Here is a 27,172-nt window from a genome sequence, read left to right as displayed (position 1 = left end):
TGATATTGTTTCTCATAAAATGAGACAAGATATGCTTTTTTTCAAAACTGCCCGGAGCTCTATCCACTTCTGATACCTTCTTGTAGTCAAAAAAATGCAGTTTAGCCATCTCATCTGTGGAGAGAAAATCAAGAGAAGGCGTGACTACGGATAATCCTCACAGTGAGTTCTATATTTAGCCCCAATCCTCTACAACAGTGTCTTACTTGAGTAAATTGCTTATTTCGTATTCCTCTGGCGAATGTTTTTGTCCTTGTGGTTGTTTGTTGAATTTGTTTTCCTAGAAAAGGAGCACTTAAAATTTAGTAACCTAAACATAATGGGCATTCAGATTACAGCATCCCCATATGAATTATATTTGTAGCAATATAAACATTTGCTTACATTTGTCCAACTGGTTCATCATCTTTGAGGAGTTGAGGAGAAAACAAGACAAAAATGGCACACAAGTTAAATGTGAGATAATAACAAATGCGAAAACCTGTGTTGCAGTTTTCTTCACATCTCTACAGTAAAAATGTAACTTTCGATAATCTTAAATTTGTTAAAGTTTAGAAAATTATCTAAGCAATTAACAAATATTTTGCAGCAGTGCAGCTAAAAGCATTTGTGGCAGAGTCATGCACAGGTAGGACACTCAAACACCAATAATGGAGTCAGCTGCTTAACAGCTTGCATGTCATGTGCATGTACAGTATATGCAGTATATGTACAGTGTGAAATAGACAGCTTCTTACATTTACAGTGTTTGTGGACATTAATGATGGCTTGGTTTAAATAAATAAGTGAGAAAAGAAGAGCTGTTTACTTTGCCTTTGGAAAATGGTCAACATTGGCATATTTGGAGTAGCAGGACTGAAATGTAAATTAAAACCAAGGAAATGCCCCTTAAAGAGCATCTTTAACACCCAGCACTGTAAACTTAACCTCACACGCCATCTGAATCTCATGGGGTTCCTGTTCATTTCAGGCTGAGCATATGTGTAGGAGGGTTGCAGATGGCTCACTTAAAGCCATCTTTTAATTACACTCTGTGATTTCATAGTGATTTTGAAGGGGTTTGGTACATGAGTGTGGTAGTGTAGCTGATTTGGCATAAAAAGCATGCATCTCCTTAAAGCTGTCTCTGAACATCCAGAGAATCTATCCAGTCTAAGCAGTAACACATAAACCTAATGGCAATATAGATTTGTGAAAAAATAATTTTCTTTGAGGGTCAATTATAGAAAACTGTCATTGTAAGGCAGTGCAATAAAAACATAACAGTAAATCACAATGTAACAAAAAAGAAATACCAGAAGAAGAGAAACTGGTAATAAAAAAAAAAAAAGAAGTTTGGGTTGAGTGAAAAGTTAGTTCCAGAGCCTCAGGGTTGGTGCTTTGCATACAGATGAAATGTGCTAACAGGTAAGTAGCAAGTCACAGTGAGATATTTTCCATGCAGTTATAAGTCTGAGATTAGCAGCATTAGCAGCATTCCATGGCATTAAAATGGAGCAAATTATGGCAGTTCTAATGTTAGACAGCGTGGTTCTGTGAGTACTTAAAGGAGGAACAGCTGTCAGCATATAACACCGTTTTCACACCTCATATGTATACACCACAAAAGCTATGTTTATTATTACAGCTTTGCGAGCACAATAACAAATGACAGATTTTTACTGTGTGAGATTAGTACTCGAACGTGGATAATCACGGTAGGCACATGAAGTCTGATTTCATCAGCTGATGTGTCATATTTAAACTTAAGAAAACAGATGTCGGTGCAAATTTTATAGCATTTGTTTCATGACATAAAGTGAGCTGTTATTTAGCAAATAATCACACAGCAAAACCTGTAATTTTAGCAACTGGTTTCGAAACACAGGATAGAAATGTCAGCCTGCGTGAGAGCCTTTGCCTGTGTAGTGTAAAAGTGTTCAAACACAGCTAAGCCATCAAGAGACCAGAATTCATAATGCACACAGACAGGGGCCAAAACCTCTGGGAATACGGGATGCTAAAAGGAGATTTTAGAAAGGCTGTGCATCGTGAGCTGGGAGTCCTCATTCCTGACTTGAATGGCATCAACATGGCAAATATAATCTACCTTAATCGCTTTTTTTTTTTTTCCAGTAGATGAAACCAAATGAGAGGCTGTGCACAGAGCTTACTTTAGACTTGTGGCTTAGTTTTTTGTGGCTGTGTGCTTGCATTTTAAGCACAAATAGCATTTTTTTCTGTTTTGTAATTAATAAAAACAATGTAACAAATTACAAAATGCTAGTTTGTTAAATTAATAAAGTCATAATAATAGCTAATCATTGAAAACATCAGGTAATATTATGTGTACAGTTCACACAGAAATGGTTCTTAAATGACCTGTAATGCATCAACAAATGGACCCCATCTGAGGATTAACACGACACCTCTTGTGCGATTTTTGTGGTTAAAGTTTGCAGAATCAAGAGTCTGCAGCCTAATCAAGTTTGCTCATTTTCTAAATATTACTTGCACGTTTTATTTTTTTGTAAACCTCGTTTTGTTCAGACAACGTCGATAAATTGCGGGACGAACCCTGAATCGGTATTTGTTAAGTCTGAGCGTGACTTAGAGCTGGAGCGCCTCGCTGGAGTAATTTTTTTTTTTGCTTGTGTTCATGTTGTGTTTGAGAATGAAAAGAGGACAAAGCTACTAGTGTAGAGGTCAGACTTGGCAAATTATCAATCAGTTCTGTTTGAAACTTCTGTTATTTAATAAGATCTTATTTATGAGGAAACTGTTGAAAAAAACCAAGTGTAAAATAAATAAGTAGACAGATACAAAATAATTTTTAGTTTTTCAATTCTATCCTTACTTGAGCTTCTTGTCCATATTAAATATGGGTTTGATTATATTAATAATTTTCTGTAGCTTGTTTTCCCCCTCACACTGTAACCTTTTCGTCCACAGCAGCAAAGCAAGGAGCTGCTAAGGAACTGGAGGAACTTTTGAAAATGTACAAGTTAATAATAATGAATACTTAAGTCGTGCATATTTGCTGGCTTTTTTTTTTTTAGATATCTTACTTACATAACTGAACTGGTTTACACAATTTTATCACTATATTTTCTTAATTTATTCAATTATTGAACCTGGACTGCTTCATATCTGCATTTTATTATATGATTATTTAATGGACACACAATGTTTTTTCCATACATAATATATAATTCTAACTTAGTTATATATAATTTATTTGCTTCTAATTACATTATATGATTACAATCATTCTGATTGCGACTCTGGTGACATACAAAACTGATTCCAATATCAATTAAAATACTTGATTATTGCCTGTGAAATTGATCGGCCTAATGGAAATGGAAATGAATAAGGCATGTTTCTATTCTACCATGACTTGTATAAATTCAACTTCAGTGACTGTAGCAATATCTCATCAAACATTTCTGGATGGACTGTAGATTTGTAAAAACATTCAGTGACAGAAAAAAATATTTCATGCAGGATCGCTCACTTACCACCCATTTAGATTATGTTGCCATTTGGAAAGAAGGGGGAATAGGACAAGAATTAACCAGTTAAGATATATATTGGGACTAATACGAACTCTCTTACTCTGCTTCACAAACAAATGTTTGGTTACCATTGCCGTTAGTATAGTACACCAACAGCCAACTGTTTGAACAGTGAGCTATGCCCCCTGTTGTTTACATGCACATTTATGCCATAATTTTCCTGTGCCCAATTTAATATATTCCTTATCTGTTCTCCTGTTCTCCTTTTGTTACACCACTCAGGAGCAACGAGGCAAATCAGCTGGCCACTACAGATCTCCTCTGACAGCAGATGCAACCTCATGGTTGGAAGTTTACTTGTTCTAGTAGCTTAAAGTTGGCTGCAGTCCTTTGTTGATGACAAATGACCCTACTGCAACGGTCCTTTTGGAAAAGGGAATTATTTGAAATTTCTTAAAATATATGAGAAAATTTTTACTGATCTTTGAAAACATTCTATTAGTTTTAAGTCAAAAACACAAATCTCTCACAGGATTCAAATTGTTGAGCTGCATTGTGAATATAAAGTAGTATCCATATTTGTAGTTATTTAAAGAGGAAACATTTTCTTACCGTCGATAATGTCGTCTGGCCTCTTGCGTTTCTCATACACAACAATGATGACGACTAGGATTATAATTTCTGCCAGCACACCCAGGAAAGGCCAAAGCGGTGCAAGATGGCTGCGCACTCGAAGTATTGTAGTCTCGGCAGTGTTTCCAATTGCATTAGTGGCGTTGCACTCGTATATTCCGGGATCTGTGTTGATATCCAGGTTTAGTATGTTGAGCTCTGTGTAACTGTCTCTGTTAGTGATGAAGATTCGCCCAGTCGAGTTGTCGAGCTCCTGCATTGGAACATAATGATTATTTAAGTTAATTAAACTCAAAACATGTTTGAATGTTTACCTGTCGTGTATATCTGTTGTACGTTTATAAATTTACATTTATATAAATATAGTATTTCTTATCTTATTTTCTTATACTTGTCAGTCTGTTTCTCTCTGTGTCAGATATTATATTTGTAAACAATACACAATATGTACATATACCATTGGGGATGTTCCATCCATCTTATGCCATGTCCAGGTGGGATGTGGGTAACCAACAGACCGGCAGTAAAGCGTCGCATTTTCCCCCTCATTTTTGTTTTCACTTCGCTTGTGGCTAATGATATCAGGTTTTGCTGAAAAAGTTTAAAAAAAAAATATATTGATCGTTAGCTGAGGTGGTAGAAATTAGACGGTCAAAGCAACATTTAAACTTCTACCAGAGGCATGAATAAAGACTACATGGATGCCTTTTTTGGGCTGTTTTTTGACATCTTATAGACATATATATCTTTTTGTCTCCTTGCTATTAATCTGGTTTGCTAAGGTAACTGGTTATCTGTACTTTATTTGCCAGTTTGCTTTTCAGATTAGTCTTCATTTTTGACACAGGCATGCAATCAAAAACTTATGGGAGCAGCTTTTTTGTGCTTAAAAATTTTAAGACATTGGTAAAAATTATATTTCTTTCTACTCCAAATAGTATTTTTGGTAGTACATACATACATACCCTTTTAGCCTAAATATGGAGACCAAATCATCTGTGACTTTCTTAGCTCAGCAGATAGAGCAAAAAAATAAACCCAATGTGCAAAACAGTATTTCGTTTAGCAGAAAGGAGGCTTGCCAAGGAGCAGGTTAGAGCTACAGCTTGCATTAAGAAGTGCCATTTTTGATGTTTAGTTATTTTGTAAGCATGTACTCTACACCCCCAACCCGAGACCTGCAACAAAGAATATCACATTGGAAAAGATAAAAAGCAGACGGATACAATTCAAAGAGGGTTATCAGTATGATATGAGTGCCTCCAGATGTTTCAATTCAAAATAATTCTGCAGTGAACTCCACAAAAGAGATTGTGAGCAAAAATAAAATAAATGAATGGATAAATAAATAAATAAGTGTGCAAATTGGCTCTAATTAATGAATTAACTGATAATGGAAATTAAACAGGGGTTATGAGCTTAATAAATTCAGGCATATGCCATAAAGCACTGCAACACATGCCAAGTCATATTGATAGATAAAAGGAACAGTCTTTCTGAAAGATGAGACATGAACTCTCCTTTTAACTCTTCACAGCATCAAGAAGATGGCTGTTCCTGTTTTTTTTTTTTTTCACTAATCCTCAAAAAATTACAATAATTCCTTCCATGCAATTAAGCAGGATAAGAGAGGCCTGGAGTGAGCATTTTTCAGCTGCGCCTGGATGGAGCAGGAGGGGTCTGAGCTCTTCTGTGACATCATCCCACTCTAATTATGGCACACACGTGCTCCCTGAGCAGGGGAGTGGCCATGCTCATTTGTGCCTTATCCTGACTGTATTATGTCAGTGACTGACAGCACAGAGACAGCCCTCAGAGTGGTGCTAAAGCAGGCAGAAACCTCCATTTCACTCTCCTGACTGTGATTATTAATCTCTGTGTGCTAGACAGAAGTAATGTAACACATGGATGTGAGAGGTGTGTGTCAGAAAGAGCAAGGTCATAGGAAAAATTTTTAAGTTGGTGATGACAGTAGATGTTAAATAGTTTTTAAATCTTTAGTAGCCTTTCTCATTATAATTTTGGTACGTACCTGCAGCACATATTGTGATTCTGATTTGTGCATTCTCAATTTCCCATAAGGAAAATGATCAGTATTCAAATTAAGACATTTGCATGGGGGGAATGTGCTTAGCATTTACTGAAATTTGTGAAATATGAGGTACCAAATATGTATCTGTGGTAAGCTTAGTGTCACAGACAATAAACTCTACTCCTGCCACAGAGATGGCTGGGACCGGATTCAGAGCCTTAATCCTACAACATCACAGAACCCTCCATCTGTTGCCTCTGAGCTGAGTCCTGCAAGGATGAGTGTGCCAAGGACACTGTAGGCGAGGGATCTCAGTGAACTGCTGCCAGTAGTGCAGTGCAAAGCTGGCTTGCTTAACAGTGGGCTCGCTACCTGGGTCACAAAAGATCTCAAACACCTCTAGAAAATCACAAAAGCATTTAATAACTGAAGAAAATTCTTTATTTAGATCCAGCAATAGCACCCACACTGGACACCAAGATCCTCGGTTATTAAAATATGTTTTACATATAGAATGTCTGAAAATGTAATAGACAAAATAATTCATCACATGATGAATTATTTTAATCAATCTACTGATTTTTTTTTCTTTCCAGGACAGATAGCGAGCCTCAAAAGTCAGAGGCCTGCGTTACAGTGATGGCTAGGACACTTCAGTTTGAATAGCGATGTGTCCCGTCATCTCACGATCCAGTGAAAGCAGAACGCACACGGTCATCATCCATGTTATGCAACCAGGCAGCGCTTTAAGACAGCCACAGAGTAAGAGGCAGGGCATGCTCAGTATGCACCATAGCCATGCCACAGCAAATTGGCTTAAGCACCACACACAGGCAAGCTTCTCTTGAAGAGGGTTTCACTTGCCCTTTCTCAATTCCTTATTCAAGTTGATGGCTTCACTGTCAGCTTGAATGAAACCAACACAGTTGTTCTCTGGTTAGCTTTCCTGCTGTTACATCAAATGGCCTAAATGATTTTCTCTATTATTAATTCTACCTAAAAAAAAAAATAAACAAACAAAAAAAAACATCATATCAATCCAGCTTTTATAGTAAACTGTTCAAAAAGGATACCTCCAAGTGGGCTTTGTGATTTGCGTGTTTTGGAGAGCATGTGCAGTGCCTGTCCATTTTGCTAGTGTTGTCTCAGTGAAAGCCAAGACTGACAGCAGCCTCAGGAATGCTCGCCGTCATCACGACTGCACTAGATGAATTCAAGCGTCTTTGTCAACAAGGCTTCTCTTTACAGAGTTTTAGGTGGTTAATGTTTTTAGGACACCTTTACCTCTCCACCTCTCAGAAAACCGCAGATGACATTACCGTGTCATCATGTAGTGAGCTAAAATGTCAGTGCTTTCTCAAAATTTGAATACACCAGGGAGGAGGTGAGTTAACATTATTCAATCATATCATGTTTGTTGATGCCGAGCAATTTTATTGCTGTCTTGTAATTATTTTTCCTGTTGGTTTGTTTTATGACACATAGGAGTCTTACCTTTTACTTCAATTGTAGCGTTTGCATTTGGTGCCGTGTCAAATGTGTAAACGCACATGTATTCCCCGGAATCATTCGCACGTGGCTTGTTGATTCTACAACAAAATAAAGAAATAAACAACAAAACAAATGAATCTATACATTTAATTTACCAACCATTTACACTTTAAGCAGTCAAGGACTGTAAGGTAATTTCAAGTCAGGTTCAATAATTAGTTTACTGGACTGCAACAGTGAAAGCCTACAAGGCCACTGGAGACAAAATGTTGGCATTATTCTGTTATATTACGGAACAGCAGCTCTGCATACTGCAGAGAAGGGCACCACAGGCATTTTAGCTGTACTCTTCAGTGTATCACTGATGTAATGTGACAAGGAAGTGACCAATTGGTCTTATCTTGTGGGTAGAGAGAGTCTGTGGTATGTCTTTGGGGGCGACAGTAGCTTTGTGCTCCAATGATTATACTGTGTGACAACAGGACCCAACAACTAGTTGGTACTTTAGGATGTAATAAAGGTTTCACTTTTTCATTTCTAGATAAATGCGTAGATGCAGCAAGATCAGTTTAACTGATAAGCTGTGAGATTTTTTTGTAAATGGGTGAGAAAGTCACAGAAATTAATCTCAGCCCCAGTTTAATAACTGCATATTTAAAAAGGATAAGGAATCACATACAGCAGAGTTTGCAAGAAGTCTGGACTACCTGGATTTTTAAATTAAATTGAGACTAATACTGCCTCCTTAAATTACAGAGTAAGACTGCATGTACAAGCTAATTTTAATGTAGTTGCTATCTTTCCTGTGTCAACAGAAACTCAGCACAGTCAGACTGACTGTATATTGTAGAAAAGGAAACACTGTGGCCTGTGCCCTACTTACAAGAGCTTATATCCTTTACCCAAGCAAAAACACCAACCTGAGTTAACTCTGTACAACAGTCACATTTCAGGCTTAGACCTAATTAGTGTAAGGCTTTGTCTTTGCAAGGTCCTGCTCTTCAGGCATTGCTCAAGTCCCCCGCAGAGACAAGTATGACCATGCAAGATTAACTTGGCACTGTTTTTTACTGGAATAATAACCTCCACTTTACACGAATCATTTAGATCATTTGTAGATTAATTCTCATTCACTTTACATTACTGAAATCAGTTAATGTCATTATTGTCTTCTCTCCTAACATGCTGTATGTCCAACTCACAACAAGGAGGAAAAGCCATGTGTCACCTGTATACTGTGTCCTTGCGTTCTGTCCGTGTGTTGCCGATCTCCTGCCCATTTTTCATCCAGAAGCTTTCCTTGTGACGTGTATGGGCAGTGGTGAGGTTACACTGCAGGATAACTTGTTTGCTAGAGGCATCTGCTGTTAGGATGGTCTGATCAGAGGCATTGATCTTTGGTTCTGGAAGACAGAGAGAGTCAAACCTTATCCCAGAACATAAGGCTCGAATCTGTTTTAATCCTTCTTGCCATGCTGTACTTGCTGTAGGCTGTATGCTGTTTTTGTATGATCTGTGTAGGAGGGTGTCTATGAAGTGAAGTTCACATAACAAATAAACAAAAAGCATAATAGGACATGAAACCACCAGGATGCCTTGCGTATAATATTTATCTTCAATGTAGCAATTATGTACAGTGCTATTTATAAATGTGTGTGAATGCTTCATTTGTCTACAGCAATAAACATTAAGGCTACATTGATCTACCATGGCCAAATATGAATTGTGACTGTCACAGTGTCTCCAGGGACATTACTACTAATGCAAACATGTTATAATTAACATCGGCAGTAACGTTAATCAGGAACCTGAATGGTATGCCATCCAGATTCCTGATTAACCTACCGTCAGCTTGTCCGAAAACATCATCAGCTCATAACATGTACCTGGGGATGATGGGCCTCATTTATAACCATTTATAGAACAAATTTCATCATTGAAAAAAAAATAATCACCCAAATCATCCACGGTGAGTCCTTCTAGGCCAGTAGTGTTATAAACTGCTTGTGCTTCATGATTAAGCTATAATTAAACTTGTTTTTTCCCTAATAGTAACCCTGAATATATGACTGTTGCTTCAATAGTTATTGCAACCTCTTAAACTTTGCTATGTTTGTAGCCTCATCTATAGTCACAGGAAAAATATGTACATAATTTCATACATGAGTGATTTGCATTGACCGTATACAGTTAACTGCGGGAGTCTAGGGTATAACATGAGGTCACATTTTTTAGTTGATTGTGATTTACACAGAGTTTTACAAATGAGGCATCTGAAATACCCTGCTCAAAAAAATTTATGGAACACTTTTTAATCAGAGTATAACAGGAAGTCACTTAATCTTCTGGGATACTGAGCTGGTCAGCTAAGGAGCAGAGGGGGGTGGTAATCAGTTTCAGCTGCTTTGGCGTTAATGAAATTTAAAAAACAGGTGTACTAGAGGGGCAACAATGAGACAACCCCCAAAACAGGAATGGTTTCACAGCATGAAGCTATACCTGGACCCTACAAAGGTTACACAGGGTAGTCCAACTCCTCCAGGATGGCAGATCAATATGAGCCATTGCCAGAAGGTTTCGTGTGTCTCCCAGTACAGTCTCAAGAGCACGGAGGAGATTACAGGAGACAGGTGGGGAGCTGAACGGGGTCATAGAAGGTCCTTAACCCATCAGCAGAACCGGTATCAACTCCTCGTGTGGAAGGGCGAACAGGATGAGCACTGCCAGAGCCCTACAAAATAACCTCTAGCAGGCGACTGCTGTTAATGTCTCTGACCAAATAATCAGAAACAAAGCCAAATGTCCTCTAGGGGGCCCTGTGCTCACTGCCCGACACTGTGGAGCCTGATTGGCATTTGCCGTAAAATACCAGAATTGGCAGGTCCACCACTGGCGCCCTGTGCTTTTCATAGATGAGAGTAGGTTCACCCTGAGCACATCTGACAGATGTGAAAGGATCTGGAGAAGTCGTGGAGAATGTTATGCTGCCTGTAACATCACTCAGCATGACCAGTTTGGTGGTGGGTGAGTGATGGTCTGGGGAGGCATAACCATGGAGGGACACACAAACCTCTACAGGCTAAGCAATGGCATCCTGTCTCCCATTAGGTATTTGATTGAAATCCTTGGACCCACAGTCAGACCTGACACTAAAGCAGTGGGTCCTGGGTTCCTCCTGGTGAGCGACAGTGCCTGGCATTGTGTGGTGAGAGTATGCAGGCACTTCCTGGAGGATGGAGGAATTGATGCTTTCCTGACCTAAATCCAATAGAACACCTCTGGAACGTTATGTTTCAGTCCGACGCTGCCAGGTTGCACTTCAGACTGTCCACGAGCTCAGTCATGCCCTGGTCCACATCTAGGAAGAGATACCCCAGGACACCATCCGTTGTCTCATTAGGAGCATGCCCCAACGTTGTCAGCCATGCATACAAGCACATGGAAATCATACAAACAGTACTGAGTACCATTTTGAGTTGCTGCAATGAAATTTCAATATAATGGACTAGTCTGCTGTATCAATTTTTTTTCAAATTGATTTCCAGGGTGTCTTTGAATTCAGCAGGTTGATAATTTTCATTTCCATCAAACGATGTGGCATCCTTTCATTCCTAACATATCACCCAGTCTGTATCAATATAGATATCCAGCATGTTCTTTTTTCCCATTGAGATCTTATGTGTTTTCAAAGTGTTCCTTGAATTTTTTGAGCAGCGTGATCATTTATATAACTGATCAGACCTTTGACATTATACAGCTGAATGAGCACCTAAACTTTTAAATTGCTAACCACAGTGGTTACCAAACAGTACCACGGTCAATTCCTCAAGGACGATCAGGGAAGGTGTCATCTGAGAGCGAGGTGCCCTTTGCTCTGCCTTGAGTAGTGAGCACGAAGCTTCCTCTGCACTGCCCCTCCTCCTCCTCCAGGGCTAGCCAACCATGGCAACAATGGAGCCCCCGAGGGGAGGAGCAGAGAGGAGAAGCATCATAATCCTACTACTAGCTGCTTCTGCAAGGCCACTAGCAAGGCACACAGGGAGAGAGGGGAAAGAAGGGCTACTGAGACGGTCAATTGACTTCTGTTAGCATTCACAGTACCCTCTTCCTGTAATTCCGTATACTCAAAAGCTAAGGGGATATCTCGCCCCTCCCCCCTTGTCTCTCTCTCTCCCCTACCAAGCAGAGCCACATGTACTATTAATAGTATCTTCGAGTCATGCGTACAAAACACACAACATGTGGTACATAAATTAACATTTAGCAAACACGGCACAGTGGTCCACAGGCAATTTAATCAGAAGGTTGTTTGTAGGACACCTTGTCACAACTTTAAATCTGGTAACTGCTGGACAATATATCATCATACCAGAATGTAAGCAAATATTAAGTGTGTCTCTAAATGAGTCAAAATGTCATAAAACCTGGTATTTTCCTCTGGCAGATACACTACCCTGATGTTGATTATTATAACTGACTGACAGACACTTGACAGGTTTGTTTGAATGCCAAGTAAAGATGGATTCTATTACAATTTGCCAAGATTTATGATATCAATTAAACTAAACAGCTTAGACACAGTAATCAATTTAGCTATATCTGTGTCAAAGGGAACATTGTAAGAGACAGGGCAGGCCTCAAATAACCACTTTGTAACATATTAAAAAAAGAAAAAAGGTGCACTCTCGAAGAAAGGAGCCAGCAACTGTTATTGCATGTAAAAGAGGGCCTACTGAGCATGTGGTTGAGCTAAATGATCTGAACCACTCAGTCTTAATAATAATAATAATATGCAAATTTGAATATATTTATCTTATTAAGAACAATGCATTTGTTTCACTTTGTGATTCATACCATTATGACAATTAGGATGCTACCTTGCTTTCAGGCAGTGCCGTATGTCTGTATTCAAAATCCACTGAGATTTGTTGTGTGTGGTTAGTTCAAGAGACACTCCACACAAACGCCAAGTGAATATATCTGAGTATGAAACACTCAACCCCTGAAATGATATGAAAATATCTGTATGTTAATTTTTTTCAGAAAAAAAAAACAGCTGTGTAATTTGAATTGGCATAGGTCACAATTATAAAAATTAAATATTTATTATGCTGGGAAGATGGAGAAATATCTATAATAATCTCTCAAACCACTCCAGCACAATAATTCCTTTTTAGACTTTCATGAAGGAATATTTTAGCCATATTTTGGTGGGGAAAAAACAGTAATGATACAGATGCAGAGGAGTTTCTGTAAATATGATTTTTTTTTCCTAACAAAAAAATTCACTATTGGATTTGGCTGTAAGTGACAGGAATTAAAGTGCAAGTTAAAGTTAAAGAACAACATTTTGGGAAATATGCTTATTCTATTTCTTGTTGAGAATCAACTGAAAATAGGCCAATCGCTTTAATGTCAGTTTACAATATAAGGAAGCTACAGACAGCTGCCTTGCAGTTTATGCATAAAGATTATCCAACAGTAAGTAGTTTTTGTAAAGATTAATTGGTTAATTGGTGAGCCTTGGAGTTACTGCTTTTTACCTGTGTTCCCATTCTAAGCTAAGGTAACTGGCTGTAGCATTCATCATTTCAGTGATTCCCAAATGTCTCTTCATTTATTATGAAACCAAAAATATTTGAGTGTTTCATAGCTTTGGGTACAGTATCACTTTAGACACATGTAGAAATTACATATTTAATATATATATATATATATATATATATATATATATATATATATATATATATATATATATATATATATATATATATATATATATATATATATATATATATATATATATCTGCAGTAGATTTCAGCCATGCATGCATGCTTTTGTTGTGTTTGTTTTTTCCAGAATGGATGGATGGATGGATGGAACTTACTCAAAAGATAAAAAGAGTAGCAATTAAAAAGCCATGTAGCTGAAATGAAATACTGCATATATATTTACATATTCAGATATTTGTGGGGTATTCTCTAGAATGATTCACAGTAACAAAGTAAAATAATAAAAAAAAGGAGGACCAAAACAAGACAATCAGACTTTTGCACATTTCCTTAGTGACAAGCTATTACTAGGCTATAACGTATAGCCTGTAATATACATGCAATATGTGCATACTACATGTATATGCAAAGAGCATTTACTCCTCAGTAATGACAGAATATATTTAGGATCTGAGGGATTTGGATCTTTTTGATTAAAAAGTAGGATTGAAGATAACATGTAAATAACCCGAGTGAACTGCTAACCCCCACCCCTGCTGTCCTTTTCACCACTTGTATAAGGATGGAAATTAAATCAGCCCCAATCTGAAAAGACAGCACTCACACATGAATCAAAATGTGCTAGTCCAATCAGAAGAGCCAGCAAAAACCAGACTCATCTAAACTTCTCAGAGAGCTTCACTGTGACTAACAACATTCCACATGTCCCTGTGCTCTAGTGGGCAGAGCACTGAAGCATGCACAGGATAGAAGGGTCCAGTTAAAACTCAGTTTGTATGACTGCTTGTGTGAATTGAGTAGCGGGTTAAAGGATATAATGTCATTACTGATTCACAGTCACACACGTCATGGCTGAGAAGGCACAAGGTAATACACAGGGAGGTCCGGAGGGACTGTTGTGTACAAGTTAAGTCTGTCTCATCTCGAAAGAGACGTGCACAGCCCCTTTACATTTTCATCCTTTATTGGATTACCACACACAAATTTGAAAGTGGCAAATGTTTGCTTTTATCAGGAAGGAGTTGACAGCAGGAATCACTGTTTTGCACCTTAACGGAGCCCTCCTTGTGTCTTCTTTCAGTCCCATTTACACCGTGCCCGGAGTGAGAAAGCCAAATCAAAAGCACCATTACTTCAAAGCACCACTAGATTTCCACTGCATTTAGCAGGCAGGTCTTTGAAGTAAACAAAAACAAGCCACACAATGCAAGAGACACAGCTTAATGTTAAGGCAATATATATATATATATATATCACAAATAATCTAGGAATAAGAAATGGGGTGGGATTAGGATACAGAGAAATAGATAATGATCAGAATATTGTAAAAGGACACATGAGACAGTAAGAACAAAGATCTGCTGTGGGTAGAAAGAAAAAAAATGTAGATTGAGACTGGGTAAAGTTCCTGGGTTTGTGGTCATTTACAACAAGATGCTCAATGGATTTTGGAGAGACAGGGAATCTACTGACTTTAAGAGGAGAGGAGAACATAATATTTACCAAACCTAATTTAATATCAATGAAAACAAAAGGCAGCCACTGCCATATGTGATTTAAATGATTTGATTTTCCTTCTGTAAGAGTTATAAAAAAGCAAGTTAAAAAAGGAATTTGAATAAATAACGTGGTTGCTCTTTGTTTTCTTTTTTTTCTTTCAAGCCTGGCCAGTAACTACTGCAGTGAGGGTGGGCTCTTGAGAGGTTTTAACATGCTGGCGTGGTTGGGAGAAGGGATTTGTAGTTTTCTGACCATCTAGGTACTACAGGACATAGACCCACTCACTCTGTAGCACCGAAATGGTGGCCTGGGCGCGGATCCAAGTGATGGCCGGGTTTTGTCGGAGGTCATTGCGCCTGGGGTCGTTGCTTGCCCGGCATTCATAGGTCCCAGAGTCCTCCAGTGTGAGGCGTGTGATGCCGAGCACACTGACCCCATTGGTGCCGTAGGCCGTGTTGATGGATACCCGACGTTTGCGGGCTCCGTCCCACAGCTGCTTGAAGGAGTCAGCTCGGTTGACCTCAGCATACCACCACTGGATCTCTGGAGTGGGGATACCAACCACCTCGCAGTACAGCTCAAAGGTGTCTCCTGTAAGCTTAGTCTCAGAGAGTGGCGACTTCACAAACCCAGCTGGAGAGGAAAAGTGTATTGGGATGGCAGGGAAGGAAAGGGTAGAAAGAGGGTTAGAGCAGAAGGAAGGCATGAAAGGCCAAGGATAGAAAAGGAAATTAATAGGATCAGAGTACATACAACAAAAGAGAGGATGATTAAAGGCAAATCAAAAAGAAGCAAGCCTCAAATTATTGATAGGTGGAAAAAGAAAAGGTTAATGATTTTCTAAATCCAGTCCATTCAATGTCAAGGTTCCCTGGCCCACTTACGGCCAACTGTTCACACAACGTCATAGTCAACCATTCCCAAATCCATGTCAGCTGCAAATAATGCTGTTATCTTGGATATGTAATCTTATGAAGATGAGTGCTATGAGAGTTTTGGAATGTACCTTCCATGTGCTTATGCCTGAGCAAACAGAGATAACATTAGTTGCAGTAAATTAAACGCAGTGCATATACACAAAAAAATGCAGTATATGGTGAAGGGGAACTCTTTACCAAGTGTCATAGAACTTAATCAGTTACAGATCATTTTTTAATGGCTTGTTTTGCCAAGCGAACAATCACCTAAATCTATTTTACATCTATTGTGTCTATTGAGAACATTAACATGAAAATGGCATATCCTCCATATTTATCACTGCTGAATAAGAACACTGTACCAAACCATAGGATTTGTCAAAAGCAGTGATAATGGTTTACCTTGAACTTAATTATCACCGATGCCACTCTGTCAGAAGGAGGAATTTTACTTCACTGTTGAACTCTCAAATTAATTTGTAAAATTTTGCAGATTCCTGGGTATCACATTATTACCTCTAAAAGATGTTAGTTAGACAAATATCTCATAAATAAATTCTTGACATACCCGTTTCCTATAATGATCAATTCATTTCCCGTGCTCACTGATCTTTTTCAGGATCACAGGTTGCTGGAGTCTATCTCAGCACATCTAGGGTGAAAGGTGAGGTACAACTAGTCTGTCACAGGGCTAATACATCCAGACACACAAACATATTCACACCCCCTTTGACACTTAGGGGTAATTTAGTGTCACCAGTTCACATAACATGTACACTAAGTTTGGACACACTCACCTATTCATTTGAATGTATGTCACTAAACTGTGGGGGGAAACTGAATATGCTCATGGAAACCAGATTTTGTGTGACTTTTTACCCCGTTGTTTTCCTATAATCTTTAACAAACTTTTGTTGATTATTTAGCAGCATACTAAACTTATACCCTGAAAAATAATAAATAAAAAGTTTAACTATGTCAATTCTCATGTATAATTCTCCCCAAAGCTTGCAATGTCTATGTAAAGCATTTCACCAAAATTGTCACCAAAATAAATGTAACTGTATGATGCACTAAAATCTCCTTTTTATCCATACTGCCTCTTCCTGCTAACGCTAGAAATGAGGTCAGGCTGCTTACATTTTGGATAAGCTGGACTTTAAGAGCAGGGTTTCAAAATTCACATATGGCACAGTTCAAGTTCAACGGTAAGTGCAGAAAAATTATCTTTATTAAAGTAATATAAAACCTGAATATGCCCACCATCTCTCCAATCCTGCTATCTCCCCATTAAGGCAGTCTGTTGCTCGGACAGACTGCCTTACTCTCCTTATGTGAAATACAAAACATGAAATGGTGAATTTCATAATGAAATCCATAATCCATCCATGGGCATTATTACCACAACTGCAGCTTTACATTGCTCCATCTGTACCTGGTTCACAACCCTGTTTCATGTCAGTAGTTTGCCCAGCAATACACAGACAGACTTAATGAACCTCATTTAATGACAAATCACCTGGGCCACAGACACTGTTCTCTGCTGGCCCTATAGGCTGTCAGCTGTAAACCACATGTGCTTAAATCATTAGAAAAACGCACTTCCTTAACACTGCCCTTAATTGTGGCACAGGAAATGGGAACAAAAAGCCTTTGGTCTCTTGAGTGCTATACTGTTGTGTCTAAATGCAACGGCTTACAGGCCCTCCTAGATCTGTCCATCCTGCTCAAAGTTATGTAGTATCTTAGGCACATGAACAGATAAGCTTGTAGAAGCCCGAGGAAGGAGTGCAACTGCAGCATTCAGCTCATCCCCACAGTGAAGCCAGTAACATTTCATTTAAAATATCTGATTCAACATTCAAGATTTAATGATTGCAAGTTAACAAGTGTGCTAGCCAACACCCCTCTGGTTACTCAAAACCAAGTGAGAATAATTTGTGATTTGCGAAAGAAGATTTGCGAAAAGAATTTCGCAAAAACAAAAACCAAAAAAATTGCACTCTTTCTGCTAGAGATGTGTCTAAGGACATTAGGTGCAACAACTTGTGTTTCTATGTGCGATGCCTAGAGATATGCAGAGCAATTAGCATTTGTTTCTTTTCTCTGGAAACATCTGGGCCCATCAAGCTCACCACATAATCCCAGAGGGTGAATCCCAGCCTATCCGCCTACACATTTAAAGCAATATTTCAGTATAACTGAACACTTACTATCCCACTCTCAGTAGCCAGGTGTGGCACATGACACATACAACTAGAGTCATTCATGCATGAGATCACATAATCACAGTATAACTACTTGAAAAACGTAATGAATGACCTCCAAGGTGAAAAAGAAACTGATGACTTGATTTAAATTCAAGCCCAGGGACGCTCTGGAGAAATACTCACAGAAACAAACTGCAGACAACTGAGAAATACTCACAGAAACAAACTGCAGACAACACCAGGCCAACGAGCAGACCAATTTTCAAGTTGTTTAAACAAGGAGCTTACACTGGCAGTGAAAACAAAATGCAAAGCAGCCAGCTGGTACTTATTCATTTCAAATCATGTTGGGAGACGAGAAGTGACAGAGAATGGCGGCATGAATGTTGGAATGATCTGAGCAACTTGGTGATGGAGGAGAGCTTAGTCTGTCTTGGGGAAGGTCACAGTCAACTGAATGAAACTTAAGTCAACACATCTGCCAATCAGGTTGTTCTAAACAAATGCAAAATAGACACATTTTTATAAAGCTGAGTCCACTTTTACTGTAGTAATGTAATACTAACCAGTATTTATATTTATAGAGGAGGTGCTGACAGTGTGGGTGAAATAATTTCTAATTTATATTTCTGCCTGACCAAAAGTAAAAAAAAAAAAATGCCTATACATTAAAGTTTCAACAATATAAAAGTGTGAATTGCAGTTTATGTGTAAATGACTTAAGTTATTTATTAATGTAAAATCAATGAACAACAGAATTGCAAAACCTATGAATAAAAGAAGTGCATTATGCATTATAGACCAATATACTGCACTGCCATTGCCTGAGGTTGGGTGTGGTCTTGTGCAATTACTAAAAACACACAGCACTGAAAACAAGCTTTGGTGCAAGAGACTTGGTGACTTGCATCACATTAGGCAGTTTCGCTGTTTGCACACAGTGCATGCAATAAAAACAGAACATAACACGCTGTATATAACAGCCCGACAACAGAAATAATAAATCAAAAAAAAGTCAAACGAGAAGTAGACTTGCCTATGAGGAGAAATCCTGTATGCTGCTCATCAGCTACTGAAGGCAAGCAAATAAAGACTCTGCTTAAATTTCAGGCACTTGAAAGCTCTGCAGAGGGCGCAGAAATGTTTATTCCAAAAATCTTTAGAGTATCATTTACATTCTGGCTGTAAGTTTTAAAGATAGCTCTGAAAACTGAGTTGGTGTCTACATCACAGTTGTACTTTCAACATTATGCATCCCACAGTACATTTCTCGCGGTTAGTTACTAAAGGTGGCAATTTTCTAATTGTAGCGAAGCTACAAAAGGTACATGTTGACAGTTTTAGTCAACCTCCCCTTTACCTACACAAGTGTCTTATCTGGTTGTTGTGTATTCTTGTGCATACTTTTTTTCTTTGTTGCGCATCACAAGACCAACAAAATGCTTCAAATGATACAAATGGCTATAATCTAAAAGTATTAGCCACATGCTGTGGAAGAGATGGGTAATCAGCAACAAAGTGAACCCTGGATGTTACATTTTTAAATACAACATCCTCAAAAGAGAACTCTATATTACAGGAAACAAATATGAGCAGTGGGTCTCAAACTGTGGTTTTATTTTTTTTTTTTCAGAGAAAATAAACAAGAGTTTGCTGATGCTATCGTGACCTTTATTTACCTCAGCTTCAATTTACTTAACCAAGGAAGTCAAACTCTCATACGTCAGAACGCTTTCAACTATTCCAAACACAAAATAATGAATCCATCAAAGTGTCAAGGTCCCACTTAAATGTTTTAGCTTACTTTACCTCCACTTGACATTTGCACAATAGTATCACAAAATAACCTGTGGTCTTCTGTGACACGCTCTGTCTAAAGCTGAATGGAAGTCACAGATATTAAAGCTTACATGCTCTTCTCATGCAGGTAGAGAAGAGAGCTCCCCTGAGGACTGACAACAGGCCCCACACCACCACTACGCAGCCTGAGAGTGAGTCAGCTGCCTGCCTACAACCTGGATCCCCATCCACAGTCCCACAACACAGACAGAGAAAGCAGAGGGTAGGAAACCCCTAGGGCCAATGAACTAGTTATGTACTAAGCAATGTGTGTGTGTGTGTGTATTTGCAAGTGTTTGAATTTGTGAATGTGGAAGCATCTTTGTTTTACCTGCTTGATGCAGGTAAAACCTGCTTGATGCTGTGACAGATATATACATGCCTTTACAAGCCATTTGAAATGTGTTATAGTTTTGGCCACTGTTGTATTTAATTACTTTTATTATACTTGATAACTTCCACAGTAGGAGGCAAAAAGGGGTTTGTAGAGTTCAGTAAACTTTTTGGGTTTGTTATATTATTACTTATTTGGCTTTTCACTTTTTTGATTTTAGAAGCTGTGAATATGTAATCTATAACGCCGTCCATACAGGTGTTTTCAGTTGTTAGAGTTTAAAGATTATTTCAGGGTGAATTTAAGCTTAGCAATCCAAGTGAACCAAGGTCACTAATCTCCAAATATTAAAAAAAAAAAAAAAAAAACAATCATAAAAGTGTAATATGCTCTGCCCTAACAGGTGCCACAAGACAAGTGAGGAAGATCAGGAAGATATCGGTCAAACGAAATCTGTAGGCAATCGTCAGAGAACATCAGATTCGGCTTAAGTAAGAGCTTCTGTGCGCTCTCTCATTCGTGCCCCAACACCTGTTGACCCTGCTGGAGAACCGAACTGCAGCAGTAACAACTGAGACAAGCTCGCCAATACACACTGGTGCACATCGCAAGACCTCAACCGACTCCAGCGGGGCAAAGCAAATGATTTGTAGTCTGCTTTATTTAAAAACATTAATGTTGCATCTACAGCAGCGAAGAACAGCCTCCGTGCTGTAAATGTTAGTACCAGGGGAAGCTATCATTAACAACAACATTAGCAGATGGAATCATGATCTTGCACAAGATCCGTATGTCTAGATCAGCAACAGTATCTTTACACACACATACACAGAAGGAACCAGTTTTTGATGTATATTTCATCAAGATGATTCAAACTTTAATTAACCCAAACATCATGTTTATGTATCCTAAAGCCTATCAACAACAAATTACCAGCACATTACATCACTGAGAACTATTTCTATAAGTTATACTATTTTAAATACCCACCAAACATGCAGTGGTGAATATGAAGCTCATCTTTCAAATCTAGCGGCATGTTTGAGAAAAGGGCGGTACTGAAACTTAACTCTTTTTTTTTTATTACTGTTGCAAATTATTGCAAAAGTTTCTTTGTTGGAAATCCAAACTTAGAACCCAAATATGACTTTGAATCTGGTAAATAATTACTGCACATAAGATTTATTGCTGATTGGCAACAGAGGCTTAGAAATTTCACAAAGTCCACTCTTAAGTCCAATATTATAGTGTCGCCAAAGTCTCTATAAATCAGTATTCATATACGCCAAAATGAATATATGCATGCAATTTATATAACTGCTAAATGATCAGTACTAAAATCTGGGGTAAAATCTGTATAAATGCTAATACCTGCAAATGACTGACATGTCAGTTTTCACATATTCAATAAAAAGTCTATACAAATTGTTCTCAGAAAAGGGAGGCCTCAGACTCACTATTTCAGTTTTAGTGGTAATACTTGAATCTGTTATTGAGATCATAGACGAGAGGCAACAGATTAATGAGATGTAAATCCCAATAAACCTTGTTTGGGGTAAAAATTATTTAATCCCATAAAACCGCTTAACACTTCTGACTTCTGCTCAAAGGTGAAAGGAGGGGAATTCTAAATTTTTGATGTAACTGATAAAAACAAACAATACAATAATTCCATAAATGAAAAGAACTACACTCATCTCCTCAAACTACTGTTTACTGTGCAAGGTGACAAATGCTATTCCCCAGTCTCCTACTGTACTTTTAGTTAATATTATTTGTCAAGATAGATGTGAGCAAAACATTAGCTTATAGGTGAAAAGGCAACTTTCTGTTGTGCTCTGTCACTTGAAAAACACTCATGCCGATTAGAAAAATGGAACATTCTGTGTCTGACCCGGAGTCCTTGTGCAACACACGTAGCTGGAGTTGCTCCTACAGAACAGTCAGTATCACAAGACAGAAGCTCAACTGGAGAGCTTCCAGCAGCGAATCTGAATGCAAAGCAGGGAGGTACTAAAAAAAAAAAAAAATAGCAATGTGCTTGCTCAGCAAAAAGCTCCCCAAGACAAATCACTATAAAAAGAAAAAACTATTAAAAACAAAATCACTGCTTGTGTTACAGATGTGCATCATTATTCTGTATGCCTGCAACGTGTTTAATACAGTGTGATGCTGCTCCTAATCAGTGCAAGCCGTATCAGATTTCACAGTGGGCAGGCATGACTCAGTGTATGAGTTTGGCTACAATCCCACAGCATATTTTCCAGACTCGCAAATGAACCTTGGTATCATCTTAAAATGCTTTGTTTGCCTCACTTGATGAGAATGCTTAAGTGACATGAAGAAGAACAAAGGAAAGGCCACTTGTTTAAAAAAAAATATATATATACTATTATTATTGTGATTATTTTTGGTTGCTTACATATTGCAATGCATTGAGGTGTGGCTTGTCAGCTTTCCTATCTTTGTACTTAGATTGTAAAACCTGAAGAAGAAGCAGCCATCTTTGATGGTATATATGCTCAGTCTTAACTTAGCCACTCAAGGACAGAAAACAATGGTTACATTTGAACATGTAAGTGGTAATATCAGCTCATTATCTTAAATATCTTAGCATGACCTTCATGTTTTGATTCGCGCAGACACAGATGATGCAAAAATAAAGAAGAGCGGGCTACATGATTCGTAGGGGGAAGTTATGTAAGAGGCAAAGGCACTTCCTCAGGTCAGCTCTAGCTACCTTCTCAACAGCCTGTACTTTTCTTTGCATAAAGATCACATCATCTCCCAGCTTAAATAGTCCACAGCCACCTAGTGATTCTTTAGAGAGCCGTGCAGCTGTGCACAAGGAGGCCATCCATTAAGAGTTAATGGATTCACTTTCACAAAAGGACCTTAAAGCCACAGTTCTCCGTGCTGTGTCTCGGTGGTAAAAATAGAAACGAGGCAGAATGGACGGATGCTATTTACAGTCCTCCCAAATTTCTGTCACAGAAACCGCACCTATATGGGCCTGCGTTTCCCAGAAAATGAGGAAATAATGACTTGAATTCCCTCTGCTTCCTAGATACAGTGATTACATCTCATGCACTTATAATTATTATTGTCCCCACATCACTGTCTCAACTCTGTAATATCACAGGAAAATTTAGGATTGCATAAGAAGCCGTGCACCGATTACCCTAAATCTGAACTGTGTGAGAGAAATTAAATAGCTTTTGCGTGCAATGTGAGCAAATATTACCTTTGCTATTAACAGTACTGTAGTTTATCACCACTCTTATCTAACCTATAAAAAAATATAGGCTCTATTCACTTGGAATGGCATACATTTCTGCATAACACAGATGAAACACAGACAGTTTTTGCACCTGGGTGGCACTGCTCCTCTCTCGCTAACCACTCGATGCATTTGTGTGTGTGCGTGTTTCTGTAGTGTGAACTGGACCTCAGTGAGTGGGCACTAAAACTGGGCAAAGACCACAGGAAGTGTCTGGAAAGCCTTTGCTCGAGCTTTGTCAAACATTAGAGGGATTATTGGGTATTTGATTTTCCAGATAGCAAGATGAGAGAATGTCTCACTGCATGCACACACACTTCAGGCACTTCAAAGACATTAACAATGAAGAAAGAAAGGAACTCAAGTAATAATATGTTTTTTTATTTATCTATGGTGGTATTTGAGTCTCTCACATGCTAAACGAACAATGATCAATATTTTTTATTGTTGTGCTTTATTTATTTTAGCATTTTTTTTATCAGTATTATATAAAAAAAAAAACAGTACAGGCTGTTATACCGTGTTGATTAAACTAAACTAATGTTGAACATTTTGCATCTGAAATACTGGCAAAATTAAATCCCTAAAAAGCTACAAGAGAGCTGGACCGAGAGTTTTCACAACCTTCTCAACCATCTAAACACATGTTATATTAATTCCTGCATAGTGGGTGTTCGATTATCCCCCGCAGCAAAGCCGAGGTGGACATTAAGCATTAAAATTATGAGTATGCACCATAATTCTCTGCCACAGTTTTCTGTGATGGGGATTAAGTGTCACTCGTTTGTGAGCACGTGGGTTCTGACATGTGGCAGACTGTTAAAAGATATTCAGTTATTAGATTGGTAAGAAAAGCTCAAACACTTTGTTTCCAGATGCATATCATCTTACTACATTCTTCATAATCATGCTTGCTAAAGAAACCCACATAATATTGCAATATTAACGATATAAAGACTCAAAAGATTCCACTTTCATTTCATGAATGGCTGCTGATATGTGAGCCCCGTCGGGTGATGTGATTCAACAGAATTTGGAGTCGGGACATGCTGCATCAGAGGACGACAGCCTGGAACACCCAAGAGCATGTTGCTGACATTTGTCATGTTGTTTCATTATGATTAACGGACAGTGAACTTTTAAAATTCTCAACCAAGTATCCTTGACATCCCTGTGTCTCTATCAGCCAAATACTTTGTTTACTCTGACTATTTGGTAAGACTTCTGGTGCTCAAAAAATGATCTGGAGAAAGGGACATGAGGCTGTTTTTTTGTTTGTTTGTTTTACTATAGACTTTAAAAAATAAACTACAGACAGAATCATTTGAGCAAGAACCGTCCATTTATGCTGGCATGGCAGAAAATGTGGTACAACACAGGAACAGTTTCAGTCAAGCAGAAGCTCAGTCACATCTCTGATACAGAAGGGCCTGGTATTTGCAGTGTTTACAACACACATCAGGTGAGTCTTCTGCCTGTGGTTGCTGCTGATAATGTTACTTGATCAGCTTCCAGAGAAGGTTAGTCGTGCCTGACAGTCTTACTACCCCCACCCCACCCCCTTTGACTAAACAAACTTAACACTGACAGCCTTAGGCTACTACCTCGTGTGGGTAGTGAAAATAAACTGTAAATCTTAGACCATTAATCCCTGCAAAGTGAAAAAAGAAAAAAAAACTTCCCAACGACAGCCTGAAAAACTTGCAACATGATCGACTTTTTGACAGCATATTCTTCCTACAAACACGCCAACAAAACTCAGTACAGCAAAAAATAACATTGTGAGAAAAAAAATGTCTGCACAGTCGTCTTTTTACATGCATTTGTTGCGTTACGTGGGCAGTAATTCAGTTGTTCACATTAATGTCTCATTCTGGTCTTGGTGGGGAAATTAGGGCTTTAACGCGGTCTCAAAATCCTCTTTAGAAACAATTCGTCCTCGCACAAGCCAAGTCACTTCCCCTCAGTGCGATGGTAACAGTAAATGTCATGGTCACATCTGTGTGCTTACCGTTTTGTGCGGAGATGAAAGGTAACATCAAGTTCCCCAAAAGGACCGCCGCGAGCATCACTGCGTTACGATGCATCGTTGGGCTCGATGAGAGTACCGGGGTCTTGGTCGGACGAATGTGGGAGGAGAGATCGTGCAGGCTAGTGATCACAAGCTCTAGAGAGATGGGCCCAGCATTGCACCGGGTTCTTTAAAAATAGCCAGCCGAGCACGGATTCGATGTGCCTGTAGAAATGTCTCCCTGATTCTGAGACCTTTTGAGAGCAGCGATGAGTGAAAAGTCCGGGACGAGGCCGGCGGCTCAGGGATGCCGATGTGCGGCCATAAGCGGTGAAGAAGCCTCGTAGGATTGCGGGGGAGAGGTCCTTGGGTGTCAGGGAGATTGTCCACAGTGTGGTTCTGAAGATTCAAAGATGCGCAGACCGATGCGCATTTGCGCTCTCGCGGTAACGGTTCGGTGATTAAAATGAAAGTAGCGCACAAAAGATTCCCGAGGGCAAGTGATGCAGCCGAAACATAAGTCTGTTATCAGTACCGGTCTATTTTTAATACCAAAAGAAGAACAGATGCTGGTAGGACACCGACGGCAGCAACGACAGGCTGCGCGTGCCCAGTGCGCTCATGACCGTGGATGAATACACACAATCATATCCTATGTAGCTAATTGATGCTGTTGGTGAACTCAGGTAGTTATTGTGCGCCTCTTTAGCCATTATATTTATTCTAATTATTTTTTCATGAGATGACAGGTGCACGTTTGTCCCGCTCACAGAGTTGCTCCTTTAACTGTTTTACAGTGAAAATCGAGGCCAGTAGTCAAGTTAGATTTGCCACAAGACAAACACAAGTTTGAGTAATTATTTTTATTTTTTTATATATATAAGTTGCCATCGTGCACATCATCTGAAAGCAATTCAGTCGCAGTTTCCACCAGTGGCTTATTTCCCAGCCTTTTTCATAGCGCCTAAATACTGTCTCTTGTCAGGTTTTAACGTGAGGAGATTATGGAGATGCTCTTGAGCTCACTGAGGTCATTTATAAATTATGTCATCACATCCCTCGCCTGGGTGTTCTCGAGCTGTATGTACCACATCCCCTTGAAAGTTCAACATGGCCTCCTGTAATCCTCTTCTATCCTTAATCTGCGCTGCCCCGCTGTATGGGCGACCTCCCGTGGTCAATAGAGGTAAAGTAAAAAGTGTCAACTTCCATCTATTTTTGGAATTCCAAACACTTGGAACAAGTGAGGAAAAACGCTTGAGTACTTGATGCATTTATAGCTGTAGTTATGTGTTGTAAATTATGGGTCCGTTCTCACTATATATTCTGTATAATGACAAATAAAGGCTTTCTATTTTATTCTATTCTAGTTGAATGTGATTTTAATTTTGAAATGCCTTTCTTTGTTTTGTTGTGTGAATGTGGGATTGCAAGTTGAATCTTCGGTGTAAAGGCCTGCCCTTTGATATATGGTTACACCTTCGTGTGTTTTTGGTTGCAAAATGCCAATCTTTGCTCAACTGCAGAACAAACTTCCCTCCACTTTACAGCCCTCCCTCCAGTTTGTCCATGGGAGACCACATTTAAAAAGTAACCCCACCTGAAACTTCACACAGTCCAATCAGCTAGAGAAATGTCAGAGCCGATGGCACACCCTCCTTTGTTCAAAACCAATGAGAGTGGAAGTGTGGCATT

General features: G+C 38.8%; 1 protein-coding gene across 2 annotated transcripts; it reads right to left on the bottom strand.

Annotated features, from left to right (window-relative positions):
* Window positions 1–43: 43 nt before the first annotated feature.
* Window positions 44–26,077, bottom strand: LOC115776583 (neuroplastin). 2 transcript variants are annotated; one of them, XM_030724310.1, is made up of 9 exons: window positions 25,478–26,076; window positions 15,172–15,519; window positions 8,882–9,056; window positions 7,657–7,751; window positions 4,588–4,721; window positions 4,110–4,383; window positions 385–406; window positions 207–280; window positions 44–114 (listed from the first exon to the last, which is right to left on the bottom strand). In XM_030724310.1, the coding sequence occupies exons 1-8, from the start codon at window positions 25,551–25,553 to the stop codon at window positions 220–222; spliced, it is 1,185 nt and encodes a 394-aa protein (XP_030580170.1). In that variant the 5' UTR covers window positions 25,554–26,076; the 3' UTR covers window positions 44–114; window positions 207–219. The 2 variants fall into 2 exon arrangements, with proteins under 2 accessions (XP_030580170.1, XP_030580175.1); XM_030724315.1 differs by lacking the exon at window positions 15,172–15,519 and having other exon boundaries at window positions 25,478–26,077.
* Window positions 26,078–27,172: the final 1,095 nt, after the last annotated feature.

The sequence above is a fragment of the Archocentrus centrarchus genome, chromosome 3 (assembly GCF_007364275.1).
Source record: "Archocentrus centrarchus isolate MPI-CPG fArcCen1 chromosome 3, fArcCen1, whole genome shotgun sequence".
Lineage (NCBI taxonomy): Eukaryota > Metazoa > Chordata > Actinopteri > Cichliformes > Cichlidae > Archocentrus > Archocentrus centrarchus.
The sequence above is the reverse complement of the archived record's forward strand: the minus strand, read 5'-3'. Positions and strand labels throughout refer to the sequence as shown.

What these genes read in the sequence shown, in the direction of transcription:
- LOC115776583 (XM_030724310.1), bottom strand. Translation starts at nt 25,553, where the DNA reads ATGCATCGTAACGCAGTGATGCTCGCGGCGGTCCTTTTGGGGAACTTG. An exon ending in TTTCATCTCCGCACAAAACG is followed by an intron (nt 15,520 to 25,477) that starts GTAAGCACACAG and finishes TTTCCTCTCCAG; the next exon opens with CTGGGTTTGTGAAGTCGCCA. An exon ending in CACCATTTCGGTGCTACAGA is followed by an intron (nt 9,057 to 15,171) that starts GTGAGTGGGTCT and finishes TCTGTCTTCCAG; the next exon opens with AACCAAAGATCAATGCCTCT.